This window comes from Cynocephalus volans, chromosome 1 (assembly GCF_027409185.1).
Source record: "Cynocephalus volans isolate mCynVol1 chromosome 1, mCynVol1.pri, whole genome shotgun sequence".
Classification (NCBI taxonomy): Eukaryota; Metazoa; Chordata; class Mammalia; order Dermoptera; family Cynocephalidae; genus Cynocephalus; species Cynocephalus volans.
In genome coordinates this window covers 293,002,606-293,018,527 of record NC_084460.1, presented here as the reverse complement: position 1 = coordinate 293,018,527, position 15,922 = coordinate 293,002,606, and the positions used below count along the sequence as shown (strand labels likewise).

Genomic DNA, 15,922 nt, shown 5'->3' with positions numbered 1-15,922 from the left:
CCAAATGGTGGAGATTCATTTTAGGGGGGAGAGTTGGGACAAAAGAGGGAGTCTTCTGGGAAGCCATCTAGTGAAAAGTAATGTTTTGGGGTAGTTTTGAAAGATAAATGGGAGCTCTGGTAGAAATGAGGTGAAGGGGAACAACATTTTAGGCAGAAGGAATGAAACAAAGGCATTAAAAACAATATTATTTGATTATTTGACTTAGTTGAGATTGCTAGAGCCTACAGAATAAGGGAGAGGGGTTACAATTCACCTAGAGAAGCAGAGACCAGATCACAAAGGGTCTTGTGTGCTATGAGAAGAGTCTGCACTAAAGATTTAAAATAGAAGTTGTTTTACAAAGGGCAGTAAGAAAGCTACTTCTAAGGTCCATAAGAAAGATAAGGATGTTCTTCAAGAAGGAATGGAAGTCAGAATCGATTAACACTTTAGGAAGTAGAAGACACAATATTTAGTGAAAAATGATGTTTTAGGGAAGAGCAAGCAAGATGAGATTGGGATGAAAGTCAGGTTTTGGACTGTGGTGCCTGGGTAGGTGGAGATACTTGGCATGGATACAGAGAACATAGAAGGAAAACCCGGAGAGAGATCCCAGGAAGACTGCTGGTGGAAACGCTGATTTTAAGAATCAGATAAAACACTATAAGAATGAAATAAACACAATCTAAATAAACTTAAAAAACTGGGAAAAAAGTTATAAAGATGTTAGATGGAAGTATAGGAGAAAGCTTGTGTTTCAGAAGCAGCAAATGCTGCTTTAGGACTATATTTTATAAACCCCCAAAAAACCCAAATTGGAATTGCTGATTTTTAAAAATTACCTCATAACTTGTCTTACCTTTGCTCTTAATTAGAAGATTTGAAATATATATAAAGCCAGATACATACCTTCTCTGCTTTTTTGTCAGAAATGTCTTGCTTTTCCAGAACGGACATGCTCTCCTTCAAGTTCTTCACAATGTCTGCTGGAGATTTGTGGGACTTCCCAAATGGGAACGGCATGACGGCAGCAACAGAGGCCTCTGCTACACTCTGTCTGCTTCACCTGGAATACAGCACAAGGCTCACGTGAGAAAAAGTGGGACAGACAGAAGACATACTTTCTAAATCTTAATACTGGAAAAAAACCAGTACGTGAGAAAGTCATTTTGTATGACTTTCAGAATCAGTAGGAACTGGGAAACACACCAATGTATGCAAGAAATGATAATACAGAGAAGTCTTAGAATTATAGAACACTCTGTACTTCTCCAAACACTTTTTTTCTTTTCAAATCATCTGTTCTCCTAACCACCCATCTGAGGAGGAACACGCTGGTGTAGGTAGCAGCAACTACCACTCACAGGGCAATGACTTCTGCCAGCTGATGCTAATGCTAAGCACTTTAATTCACCATCTCATGGAATTCTTTCAAACAATCACCTGAGGGACATTATTGCTCTCATTTACTGGTGAAATTTAGCAAGGTTGAGAATCTGACTCAAGGTATTATGTAGTAAAACAAGCTCAGATCTGTCTTGATCCAAAGTATCCTTAACCACCACAATATGCCTCCAATTAATAGGTATTTTAGTTGAGGAAATTGAGGCAAAAAGTTAGGCAAGGGGCTTGGCCAAACAGCATGAGCAACAGGCCTACTATTTAGCTCTCTCCAGATGTTCTTTTCCCAGTGTTCATGGTGCTCCTCCTAAGCCAACCAGCAGGCTGCACCAAACACAGCACACGCTTCCTTCGCACACTTATCCTCCTGTTCAGTCAGTCACAGGGTCATATGGCTGGAGAGAACCTTGGATGGCACCTTGGACAACTCTCCCATCAGATCTTCAAATCCCTTATGTGACAGTTTTGACACATACTCTTTCTGTCTGGGTGTTGGAAAAATAATTTAATCAGGCCCCCCTCGCCTTAGGCGTGGTTGGGGTGGTGCAGTACATTCTTTGTAAGTAAGTTGTGTGTGGATGGAGTTAGTGCACATGGGCAGTGTTGCCACCTGGCTGGCATCTACTGCCTTGGGTGTCCGCCATGCTGGTGTGTGAGGGGTCTGGGGACCCAGCCTGGCGTGTGAAGGGTTTGTGACCCAGTCTGTGAACAGGCTTGAGAGGTCTGTGAGCTCCAGACCCAGCCCTAGCTCAACAATTGGCCCAGTTGGCAGGATTACGGGCAGGTAAAAAAGCCTGACGCTAGGTGTGATCATCTCCTATGAAAGAATTCACTGGATAAAACACCGGGGATAATGAACTTCTGGAAGTTCTTAATTTTGTTGGTAGCAGAAAACAACATTTCAACTACATAAACCACAATATTATATTATACAAAAGGAGGACATATGACTATTTCAAGAAGCCACCATGAAAAACTGAAGTTAACAAAACAAGCAATGGAAGTGACTTGGGAAGATGTTGCGTTACAATTTCTTTCACTAAATAAACTAAAAGAAGTTAAACTCACAGGCGTTAAACAGCCTCACATGAGATAGAAAAGATAACAATTTTCAGAAGAATCTCATGGCTCACTTAGTAAGTGGTTTTCAAACCATGAGTTCCAACATCCTATATTTCACTGCCCCAGATGCCCCGCCCCATCCCCACACCAAAGTATGAAGAGGTAGGTAGGTCTCAGATACCCCAACCCTTCTTTGTTTCCCCCCGAATGTAAACACAAAAATATCTCATTACATGGTATCATAACATTTGCTTTGAACTCTGCCTAAGATTTCATTTGAAGAAAGAACTTGAATGTTTTCTTCCCTGAACTATGAGATACAGTGACCTACATATCTGTTTACAAAGAACACATATTAGGGAAAAATAGCATGCAAGTGAATGATGATGTTAAGCCTACAATTAAATCATAAACAAGTATGTTATTTCTCAACATGTTTATTATTATTATTATTAGTCAAGTGAAGCAGTGGGAGTGGAGAAGGAACAAAGAAATGTGTTACTGGCCATGATCAATTAGTGATAAACACCACTGCACTCAGACCAGCCTCTCAACATGTTTTGATGTGATCTTTCTGATCAATACCCATCCCCCAAAATTGCCTATCTCACTCTCTGTCAGCTTATAAATCCTTTTTTGATTAAATTAAAACCACAGCTTCATTGATCAAAGAAAAACAGCCTAATACATGTCTTCCACTGTAGGTTCTCAACATTCAAGGATGCTAAACTCCCCTTCTAAATATCTTTTCTATGACAATAAGTTTGAATTTACTATAGGGGAGTCACTCCCAACTAGCTGTTACATTGTTTCTCTCATTACCTGGTTAGATAGGACACAAATTCTGGATCAGTCTTTTCCATTACTTTTTTTTTTTTTTTTAAACAGGTTTGGGGGAGACATGCAGGTTGCTTCTCCATAAACATAATGGGTCATACTCACAATAAGTTCTATGATAATAAGTCCATATCTTTCCTATCTGTAACTCTGCAAATAATAGCAGCTATGCTATATATGTCAATGCTGGATGGAGAGTGGGAATGTTTAACAGTATTTTGCAGGAAGTGTTATGGTGCTATGCAACGGAGATATTTTCGGCTCTGGCTCAATGGTGGAAGAGGTGACTTTCCAGGTTAAAGGAAGTTTAAAAAGTACTACCACACACCAAATGCTGGTCACAGCATAAAGAATACAGCTGCCAAAGAGAACACATTCATAAAATACCTCTGTTAGGGAAAGGGGAGGTATGATACAATCATTCCTCTTAATTTAATACATCAGGCAGCTAAGATTTTACAGAACATATAAATAAGACTGTACTCTGAGAAAACACGGTAACAAGTACCCGAAACAAGAATTGAACATTCCTCAGCAGAATCCAATCACATTGGTGAAGTTACTCGTGACATGTTCATATTCTCCCCATCACCCACACAAATACTTTATGACTCAGCTTTAAAAATACAGTTAAAGAACAATTAAGTAAAAGTATATGGCCCATATTTTTAAAGTATGAGTGCATTAACAGTCAACAAATCCTTTATTTCCTTCATTTATGTCCTCAGACTCACAACCTCTTAACTACCCAAGACTTCACTAGGCAAAAAAAAAAAAAAAAAAAAGGAAATAACCCCCCCTAAAACTTCTGCATTTAAGAATTTGTTTTTTATGTCTAGGTTTGCTATGTATTAAATATCCTATAGTAATGTGTATGCCACTCAGTAAATCAACTTTTAAAATAATCGAAAATACAGAAAAGCTTACAATTCAAGGATGGCCCCTAAGTGATGACCAAGTAGATAGACAATACATGTACCTAGAACATTGCTAAAAGGGTTAAAAAAAAAAAAAAGTAATGATTTAAGAAATAAAGTTCTTAAACATGTTAGATTTATGTGCATATAGCTACTAAGTACTGATTTTGTGTTACTGAATTTACAATGAGTACAATAAAGAAAATTAAAGCAGCTACTGAGGCAAAAACATGTCTCAATGTACTTTGTCTCACAAGCAATACAGTGAAATCACGGATGTGTCATAAAAGCATGTTCATTAAAGATGTGGAGAAAGACACCAAAACAATTACTCAAAACAGTTGAAAGGTATTACCTACAGGGAGCAGGAAAAGGATGGGGATCTGGTATTTTTTTCTTAGAATGACTCTTTGAATTACATACTTGGATAAACCCAAAAACTAAATTTAAAGAAATCAATGGATAAAACAAAATAATCCATCCTTAATTCATAAAAAGTACTATCCATAAAACACTTGAAAGGAGGCACTGAATGACAGAGAAAAGTAAGGCTGCTTACTTCCTAACCTCTTAAGTTAGACAGAGCCAGTAGAAGCAGCAGGCGTTTTCAAATTTTGTCATGATCTACAATATGAAACTTACTTGTTATACACACATGCACGTGCATGCACACACACACATAGCTAAAATTGATATATTCTATTTTATTCCATTATAAAAAATACACAGGTGACTAAACAGTTTTCATGAATCACTAATTGATTTTAGTTATAAAGAGAAACAAGAGGATTTGGAATCCAATGCTAACTTAGTTTTAAAATGAGTTGAGCTTCATGCTTCAACTCTTTTGCTTCAATCTCCTTACTCCAATCCATACTCACAAGAAACAGGAGTTAATACCTTCACAGAACAACATATGACCTTCAGACAATGCTCAAAGGATAGTAAAGATACCTTTAAGAGTGGACTCTTCAGCTGGTACTGCTTTCTCTAAAGAGTGGAGAGAGTGCCTTCCAAAGGGCCATCAAGCAGTACCATTCAGAGTGCTCTATGACCTTGAAGGATATGTAACATAGGCACATGTCTGATTTTTGGAACTGACAATTCTGAGAATGGAGATACCCAAGCTAGAGGAAGCAATGGTTTTAAATAAGGCTTCAGGTGGTTAAAAGATACCTTTCTCTATAACAATCTGCCTGCCTTTCTCATTTCTTCTTTATCATCTTATTTCCTTATATAAGTATTCGGGGGAATTTTAAGTAATAGCAACAAGAATCCACTGATTCAGGTCCTTCAATAACTTTTCACTGTCCTTAGAATAAAATCAAAAGTCCTTATGACAGTCCTCTAGGCTTTACTCATCTCCAATTCACAGCACAGCCCTCTGGCCTTTATCACAGAGGTCTAGCCACACTGATGTCCTTTCTTGCTCCCTGAATATGCTAACTATTTCTAAGCCAGAGTTTCACATTTGCAAATATAGTAAAATTGTAATTTTCAAATCTAGATGGTGGTTATATGGGTTATCACAGTTACACAACTTTTCAGTATGTTCAAAATTTTTCTTAATATTGTTTTAAAACAGCCTAAACTAAATTTTGGCTATAATTGGAGTTCATGAAGGAAATGGGCAGAAATACATATTACAATTGAAATCATTCATTTAGCTTTCAAATACAACTATCCCTTCTATCTCCCTATCCCTTCAAAAAAATAGTTCATAACAAACTTCAGCAGGATTCCTCAGGCTGAGCCAAAATTATTAATGCAACTGGGACAAAGTCAGCCACTGTTAGAATTCTCAAGGGGGCTGTGGAAACCCACACCTATGTTTCTCAAACTGGGGGTAGGCTTGCTCCTGATGGTAATCAGTGGTGTATGCTTTAATCCCAAAGATTAAAAAAAGCCTTGAAGGGAAAATGTAACTTGAATATTGTGGGAAGAGGGGAGTAATTTAATATATTACTTTCATATATTAAAATGAACACTTATGGCATTGCATGCTAAATCTGCTGAAAGGAATCAGTACAGACATTTAGCTTTACCTGCTTAGCTTTCATGTACTGCTCTCTACTAGTTGTTTTTCTTTTTCCAAATGCCCTTTCTGCATTTATTTATTTTTTCTGCATTTAATTCAATGACTCATTTTTACTTCACTGTTGATGTCCTTCAAGTTTCCACCCTTGGCTGTCTCCTTACCCTATATTCCCTCTGGGTGATCTCATCTATGGCTTCAACAATGTGAAATCTATTTCCGGCCCCAACCAATCAGCCTACATTTCCAACTGCTGCTCCCTATGGATGTCCTCCAGACAACCCAAACCTCACTCAAATCCTGCTTCGTTTTCTATGTTCTCCTTCACAGTGAAAGGATCCATTGTTCACTCAGTCACAAAACTTGGTTGTCAAAGCACACTCCGCTTGCTTAACTCTTCCATATATAATCATTTCACAATTTCAGTCAATTCTATTTTCTAAATCTCTCTATCCCTACAGTGTATCCCTCCCTATAGGGGATACAAGCGTAGACCCTCACCATTCTCCACACAGGCCAGGGGTTGTCCTATCACCCCTAAGGAATTGCTATGGACTGAATATACCACAAAATTCACGTGTTGGAAACTGAATTCCTAATGCAAGTATTGGGAGGTGGGGCCTAATGGGAGGTGTTTAAAAACTGATCTATGTCGCTACAAAAAGGGCTTGCAGAAGCGAGTTCATTCTCTTCTGAGGACACAATGTCCCCTTTTTACCTTCTACCATGTGATGATGCAGTCCTCACCAGATATCAGATGCTGGCACCTTGATTTTGATCTTGAACTTAGCCTCCGGAACTGTGGGAAGTAAATTTCTGTTCTGTATAAGTTACCCAGTCTTAGGTATTTTGTTACAGCAGCACAAATGGACTAAGACAGGGATGTTCTGGAAAATTTGGTTGTCATAATAACTGGGACATTTACTGACCACTGAAATCACCATTAAAAAAAAAAGCATTGTTTTTCATGCTCTTGTTCACTAGCTTCCATAGGGGGGACAGGGGGTCAGAATAATGACAGACTTTCTACTTACTCCTGCATCTAAATCCATCAACGAGAATTAAATTTCTAGCTTTTAAATAATTGTTCTACTGTTCATTATGCAGAATTCAAACATTAAGGGATTACATAAGGTAGAAAGTGAAAATCACCTGCAAAACCTATAAACACAGCTGTTATTAACAGTTTGATATATATTCTCTATATTCTCCTTTTTATTACTTGCCTTATATGTGTGGGGTTTTTTTTTACACTGGGAGTCTACTCCCTTCTCCAAAACAGATGGAGACCAGATGACACTAGAAATGGTCATTTCTGTCTTACAAAGCGCAAAGATTTCAGATCACTGCTCTGTTACGTTAATATTCCTAAGAGTACAAAGAAAGTGCTGGAGGGTATACAGAACACCCCCTGGGAAAATAAAAGTCCATGCTATTAAAATTAGGACTGTTTGGTACTGCCTAACTTTGGCAATCTGATTGCTTTTGGCTTAGCAACACACTCCTATTCACGTAAGTATTGGCAAATAACAGAAAGCAGTCAAATGGCACATAAGCCAGTCATTAGGACATTCACTCTTTTAAATAACTATGTACTCACTATATGCCACAAACATAAGGCATCAAGAGTGCCTACTCTCAAGACAACATTCTGATGTGTGTGGTTGTGGGTGTATGTGTTTAGAGACAATAATGAAAAGCTGCTGAATGACAACACATTCCTAGACAGCTGAGTTCATAAGACTCCATACTAACATATGTGTTAGATCTGACTCATAAACTTGGTGGTCAAATGCAAAAAGTGCAAACAAACCAAACAAACCCAACACACAATAATAGGATTGTTGCATATAAGGACTATTAAGGTACTTAATTAAGCAGTCATGGAAAGTGTGAAATGTAGTACATGCATGAACCCATTTTTTTTTTAGATAGCTGGCTCTAAGACCTAATCTGCTTCCTGGGCTGATGTTGCTTAATTTAAACAACTACTAAATATCTACAGATACTGTGTTAGGTGCTAGACTACCTATTTGGTTGTGCAGGGAAGTTGTATAAAGCACAGTAGTTAATTACATGGTCTTTAAAGATAGCCTAGGTTCAGATTTTGACTTCACCATGCCTTAATTAACTGACTTAGACATCTAATCCCCCTTTCCTCATCTCTTCATTTCGAAAAATGACAGCTACTTCACAATGTGGCGTAACAATTAAATTACATGATTTTAAGTGCTTAGATCAGAGTCTACATATGGTAAAATCTGAATAAATAGTAGTAGGGGATAGCTCCCCCCGCCTCCCCTTACCTCTAAAACCTGATCAATGACTACTATTTCCAGAATCAAAATGGACAGATAAGGTATCTATCTACAGACTGGATAGTAATATAAAATGGAATAAAACGAGCAGTCTTATCCTTTTTAAGCCTGCGTATAAGTCTTGATTCAGCTCTTGGATGGACGGGATGTATGCCCTTCTTAGCTCCAATTAAGATGTGATGCCTTAGCAAGACCAGCAAAGTAAAAAATAAATAAATAAAATAAAAATAAACCATGAGTAGCTTTAAGCAGCCGAACCTTTGGTAAATTACTAATGCTGCCAAATATGTTGCTCTAAATCAATTACGTCAAAACCAAAATCAAGTGTTCAAGAACGTACAAGACACTGAAGTATGCTTTGCAATTAATTTTTCTTGACTAGATTCCATGATGGTCAACACTGGATGCAATGCAGGAGTCATACTGAAATTCTTTTATAGCCTAGATGGTAAACCACCATACTGGTGGTGGTAGTAGGAGCAATGTTTAAAATAATGTAAGATCTCTCATGTGCAATTTACAAAGAACTGTCTGTTCAACCCCCACCACCCCCACCTTGAGTTCCCATTTCACTCAATAAAATCTGAACTCCTGACCAAACCTACAAGGTTCCTTGTGATCTGCTCCTCGCTGCTCTCATCTCCTTCACTCTAGGCTTCGTCTACACTCCTGGTTTGACATTCCTGGACCAAGCGTAGGCACATCCTCCATATTGTTCACGGAGAGCTCTTAGCCCAAATCACCATGGACTCTTAGCCCTCATTTCACTCAGACTTCTGCTCAAATCACACTATCAATTAGGACTTCCCTGATCACTGCTTCCAAAATAGTACCTCTCTCCCGCTCTCATCTCGTTATCTTGCTTCATTCTCTTCCAGCACAACCTGACATTTACCTGTCTCCCTTTTTTTCTATTACTAAGTCTCAGGAAACAAGCACATTGTTGGTTTCATTCCTTCACTGTTGTATCCCCCAAACTAAAATAGTGTGTGGTGCATACTTGTAGAATACTGTAGAATGAACTATTTCTTTTGATTGTTAAAGAAACAGTGGGACACTTTTTGATCCCTCATTCCTCAGAGAAAGTCTATTATTTTGGTTCTATAGTAAACTAGGACTCAAAATTTACCATCGGTTTTCATTACTTAGACATCTGGTCTCTAGTACTGTGACAGAGTGAATTTCTACAGCATGGGAAAGGTAATAATGTGTAACTGATAAAATCTCAAATAAAGCATTATTAAAATATTTGCTCATATTCGATGATGTGCTCAAATATCATGAAGCTAGTAGGGGTTATTCCGGGTTTCCAAGATTAAAAATTTTTTTTTTAAAAATTTTTAAAAAGCTTGGCCCATACCTTTGCTTCATATGCTTTCAAGATCTTTATTGTTCATCTCTGACAACCCAAACTCCTTTTCTATTAAATCTCAGCTATGCATTGCATAGAGAGCAGGTTACAAATTCTATAAACTACCTTCCAGTACCAACCAAGTCTGTGGGGCACATGTGTTGGTCTGGATGACCATGAGCTTCTCCATACACTCATCCTTTGAGAAAATGCTGTCTTAACTAAAATGAAGCTCTTTTAGACATATGCCTATATTTTTTCCAGAATATTTTAAAAAAGATTTTCAAAGATTTCAAATCTTTTTAACCTTTTAACAATTTAGGTGAGGGTAGACCATTGTTAGTAGAACATTCTCCATGATCCTAAAGCTAAATGTACCTTTTATATATGTATGTCATATGGACTGTTAATTCTTTTTTTGTCATTAAAGTATTATATAATTCTTTTGCTAACCTATCTTTAATAGTATTACCATAAGTTAAATGTTTAGAAAAATATTTTCAATTAATAGCTTTTGTTCTGAATGAATTACAGAATGAGTATTTAATGAAATGTTTACAAGTATTTGTGTTCTGCTAAAAAATGCTTTCTGTTAATCTCTGAAAGTTTTTACTTATACTAAATGTGAGATATGTCAAATTATGAATGTTTATGAACTATGCAGTAATGGTAAAGTTCATTTTTCATTTGACCAAAAAAGCGGAATATATTTGCTTATAGGAGAAAGAGGGCTTACAGTAGTACATGATTTTTTAGAGAAAAGTAATTTTACAAGGACTTCTAAAAAGCAACAGCTCTTATAAAAAGCTACATGTTAATTTTACAAACAGAAACTTCATGTTAAACCTCAAATACTTACTGAGAGAATCATACTACTATTGTAAAGTTAACTGTGGTAATTTCAGTGTACCATGCAGTCATTATGGATTTCAAAGATTAAAGTTACGATAGTTAAGTACAATAGACTATTTCAAGCTGCCTTAAATCTTTTCGTGTACAAGGTAGGGCATGTATAAACATCCACTTAAACAGTTCCAGAATTTACTTAAAGATATGGTTGGAAGTATTTTAACCAAACTGAACAAAGCTAAGTAACTCTTAGGAGTTAAGAATGTAACAGGTATCAGAGCTCTGTGACTTCATTCACCATGTTCCGATAGCACCCCCCATACACATACACACACGCAATTTCTGATTTTGCAACAACAAAAAGTCTTCTCCTTATATATTTGCTTTTTGCCCCAGTTGAGTATTGGCTCCAGCAGCAGTTGTCAAATGTCTTTTGTTGTTTAAAAGAAACGTAGTTTGTTCAGGACCAAAAAAAAGTTGCTGTCAACAGTATTCTTTCTTTCTTTTCTATTTTTTTTTAACAAGGAGTATTCTTCTAAATGACTTTCTTCTAGTTGTGACCAAATGAATATGAATCTCTGAATGAGCTTACTAACATTATAAATAAAGTGAGTTTAAAATATTAAGGTCTATGTCCCTATGTTTCAATCTTCTGTAAAATGTAGCTTGGCAAAACTTTCAATATTTTTATCAATAATTTCACAGAGAATACCTTTAATGTCTTTTAAATTAATTATAAAGGCAAACATACTTTCTTCATAGTGGAAACTGTCAGACCAACACAGCTCTTTCCTGAGTCAGCAGGGGTTCACTGCAGCACTTCTCCAAAGGATAGATTATTCTGTCATTATTTCAAGTCATAGGCTTTGGGTCTTATTTCTAATGAGTTACTGTATACATCCCTTCCTTCTTGTGCAGACTATCCAGTTTCACTTTGTCTTAAGGTACTAGCCCAGTTGTCCCTGGAAGTCATATAAAGTGAGTGAGGGAAAAGAAACTGCACTGCTTGTCCCCTTCTCTATTAGCCAAACCTATCTGACTCAGAACAGTCACTGAACTTACATCAGTTTATCTTCACAAAAATTGAGGAAATGAACCCTGAGCTGCCCACCTTAGAAAGCTATTCATAAGGGATGACTAAACAAAGGGCTGCTCTGGCCACAAAAAGACCACACAATGTTCTGTGCAGGTCTGTATGCCAGATATCAGGGTAAAATGAAGATTCTGAGAGATGTTCAGCAAAGGCAGTAGTCTGAGAGACAAAAAACATGAAGATTCTTAACTCATACCAAAAGCTTATGCCAATTTGCAAAGCCATCAACACTACACAAGGGCAGCCATTTCCTCACCAACTAGTCAACATTTGGCCCTATCAATCCTTTTGATTTTTGCTAATCTGCCAGATAAAAAAATTCTATCTTCTTGACCTCCTCCTCTTCCTACCCCTCTGATCAATTCTTTTGATTTGAATTTGCTGATCATTGAGGACAATAAACATATTTTCAATTGTGTGTACATCTCTATTGCCCACAGGCCAACTAGATTTGGAGTCTCTCTTACTGATTTGTAAGATATTGTGTAATTATGAATATTATCCTTTGGCTGTTATGGATTCCCCCCCCACCCCAAGTATGTTCTAGTTTGCCATTTGCATTTCAACTTTGTCACTTAATGTACAAAGTTTTCATTTTCTTATAGCTTTATCTATAAATCTTTTCCTTCATGAATTTTGGATTTCCTACTAGGCCTGCAACTGTATGTTTAATATGAATGCAAGATTCCATATTTATAGATATCAAACATTTTTTACAATTAAATAATGGTATATTCTTCTGAAATAAGCCATTCTAGTAGAACCTCATTTAACAAGTCTCCCTATATTACCCAGTTTGACAACGGGGGGCTACTTTCATTATAGCACCACTTAGTTGTCAGCAAAAAAAGTCAATCAAGAAATTCATTATATAAATTAATGACTTTTCTCCAGTTAATCACCAACTAAGTTATTTTGGGGATGCAAAGTATACTTTTTATATATGGTAATATATACCTAAATACATGTTTAATAAGTACTGGCGTTACATAAACTTATTTGACACATTTTTCAAAATTATAGGCCTACGATTTGAGTATATTTAAAAATTCAATTTATAGACATGCCATTTAGAAATGGATTCCAAATAATGATGAGAGAATCCCCATCCCTAGACCTCATCCCAGTCCAAGCCAAGCCAGAGACAAATATTAGAACTAGCAGTTGACAAAATACACCATCAGACCTGGGCAGCCATTTCAGTGGCCATCAGATAAGATCTTGAGGTAGACCTGTATCCTCATGTCCTAAGCACCGAGCCATCTAGGACTGAGGTGAGCTGAAAATGAGAGATGTCATGAAGAAAGAACTCAAAGCATTTTGAACAATTTAATCAGACATGTTAATGTATAAATTACCATCTCTACCCTACCCCGTGAGCTGTCTGGGAGCAAGAGCCACTCATATATCCACATTCAATCTGTACTACATTTAGCATAGTGGAAACCAAATTCCTGTAAAATTTATCCAGCTTTAGTTTTGTTTACAGATAAAGAAGATGAACATTGGGGGAGCTGACTCAACCAGGGGACCCTCTCAGTTATTCTCCAGGCATTCCAGTTTGTCACTGTCCCTCTCAAAAAGTGTGGTATTCCAAACTGGATTCCACACTCCATATGTGATCTGACCAGCCAATATCCTAAGGATTTAAGAGTTACATTATCATATTTTTAAAATTAGTTTCAGAAAATGTGAACATTTCTAGGCAAATTAGCTCTGTATTTTAACAATACAAAAGGTTAATAAATGTCTGTGTTATAAAAATGTGAAGCCATCAATCTTCAAGAATGAAATTATAAATCTATTTTTCTTCTGGTTAAATTTACTACTCACTTTGCCACAAGGCTGTGTAAGTAAACATAGTCCATATGATTATAGGCAAACATCATGGCCTCATCCACATTTTGGTAAATAAGAAAAGCAAATAGCCAATCCTGTTTTTTTAAAAAAACAATTCCTTTAAAAGAATGACTAACTCAAAATTGGAACTATAAATGGATGAGAAAACTTGAAACAAAAGTTCAAATAGAAAGAAAGCCTTGGCACATCCAGGCCAACAATGGAACCTGCCCATGCTGGGGATCCAGAGATGGGGGTCAGGCCAGCCCTGCCCCTGTCTGCAACCAGATCCTAGAATGTACTTATTAACCACGTGTGTTCCTTTGGGGGCATGTGACTTATTTGCTCATGTTCTTCACCAAATTTCTGCTTAGATTTTTCTAATGTATTTTTAAGAGTTCTTTTTGCAATGAGGAAGTCAATCTTTGTATGTTTAAAAAAAAAAAAAAAGTGGAATAATGGTTATCAGAGGCTGGGTGGGGTGGGGGTAGAAAAGATTAGGGGTGATTAATGGGGATAAAACTCTGCTATCTATCTAAACGAACCGTTGTGCAGGATATGCATGTATTGAACCAATACACTGTACACCCCCCCACACACAAAATGCAACGAGAGAGGTAAAGATAAAGGGCTAAAAACAAAAAAACAAAGTCTTTTAGAAAATTACTTGTGTGTCAAAGAATTAAGGTAGATTTAAAATGCTACTGTTCTAAAAAGTTACACCCAAAGATAATAAAATGATTTTTATCTTTTCTTTTTACTCATTCCAATAAAGAACAGCATTTTGAAAAAAAACAATTTTCTTTTTAAAATTTACAGCCTTAAACTTATTTCTACAGGATCAGATATAAACCTGGAAAATCACTCTCCTTCAAGGTCCAAGTATTGCTATTTCTGTACTGGCCAAATGCCCACAAAAGCACAAACATGCCACAAAACCAGCCTCAGCTGAACCACCATAGTTGGAGATTTCAAGGTTTGTTTTCTTTTCAACTGCTCAAAGGCTGCTGTATGGTGGTATTTAGTGTAAACATACTTTTTCCAGCAGAAGTATTTAGAGTCACAAAATGCACAACTTCATGACCTTTTGGAGGATTATGTAGAACATTCTACTCAAGGATGATTTCTCTGAGAATTCTCCTAACCAGTCAACGTATCCTTTCCACCCCTCTAAATCAATACACAAATTGGCACATGAAGGTTTGATCCTGGTTGAGAGAAAAATTCTAGATGAAATAATGAGGCTAAAAAATGTTTCACTTCAGAGGAAGTAACTGAACCTCATTTGTCAACTCACTGGAATGATCAAATATAAAAGCTCTTGCTTGCACTTTCAGAGGAAGAAGTTCCCAATCATACAGTCAAAATTCAGTGCGTGGACCAAAAGATGAGAACTTAAAACCTAAGTACAGTAAGAAGTTGTACGTATTCGCTAGTTGTGTGAGGACTCAGAATACAGCTGGGGAGGCAGGCACACATACAAAAGACTTCAATCAATGGAAGACTAATACGTGCCATGCCACTGGACCATGTATGAAAAAACCCCAAATAAGTGATATGGGTAGCAAGTTCAGAGGACAGATAGAACACTGTGCACTTAAGTTCCAGACTTCAGCTGAGGAAAGGCTTCTTGAACTGCGTCTTACAGACTGAAAAATTTGGGTAAGAGTAAGAAAATATATTACAATTGACTGGAGACCTAATGCAACAGTCGGAACTATGATAAGGGAATAAAAATTATTTTGTAATTTCATCAAGCTCTGATAGGTAATAAAGTATTGAGTAAAAAGGAAGGCAGAAAGTGAAAAACTCATTGTAAACCCAAGTGCTGTTTACAGAATAACCACATGCCTTCTTTTATTACTCAAAGAACATTCCACACTTTATGGAGTGGTGTTTTCCAGGTAAGTGTTGACATCACAGTACAGTCAAACTGGAAAACTTGCTTTTTAATCTCAAAAGCATTTTATATCCAAGGGACCATAAAAAGTTAAGTTTTAGTCAGAGGCCTCAAAACATTCAGGAGGAGTTCAACAGGTATTTACTTACATTAAAAATTTATTCCTTGCAACAAAAATTTTGAGCATGGGATTTCATTTTTCCTTTACTATTTCAGCAGTGGAATGCTACTCAAATTGATTGTGATGACTAAATAAAATATTTGTGAAAGTGCTCTTGGCTGGCCCGTGGCTCACTTGGGAGAGTGCGTTGCTGATGACACCAAGGCCATGGGTTTGG

At 36.9% G+C, this 15,922-nt stretch overlaps 1 protein-coding gene across 3 annotated transcripts in view; it reads right to left on the bottom strand.

Moving 5' to 3' along the window:
- Positions 1 to 15,922, bottom strand: part of CAB39 (calcium binding protein 39) — a 94,709-nt gene that overhangs the window by 58,329 nt on the left and 20,458 nt on the right. For all 3 annotated transcript variants that reach the window (XM_063101588.1, XM_063101591.1, XM_063101590.1), the window contains exon 2: positions 892 to 1,048. In XM_063101588.1, coding sequence (XP_062957658.1) covers positions 892 to 1,005 — 114 coding nt within the window. In that variant the 5' untranslated portion in view covers positions 1,006 to 1,048. The remainder of the gene's footprint in view (positions 1 to 891; positions 1,049 to 15,922) is intronic.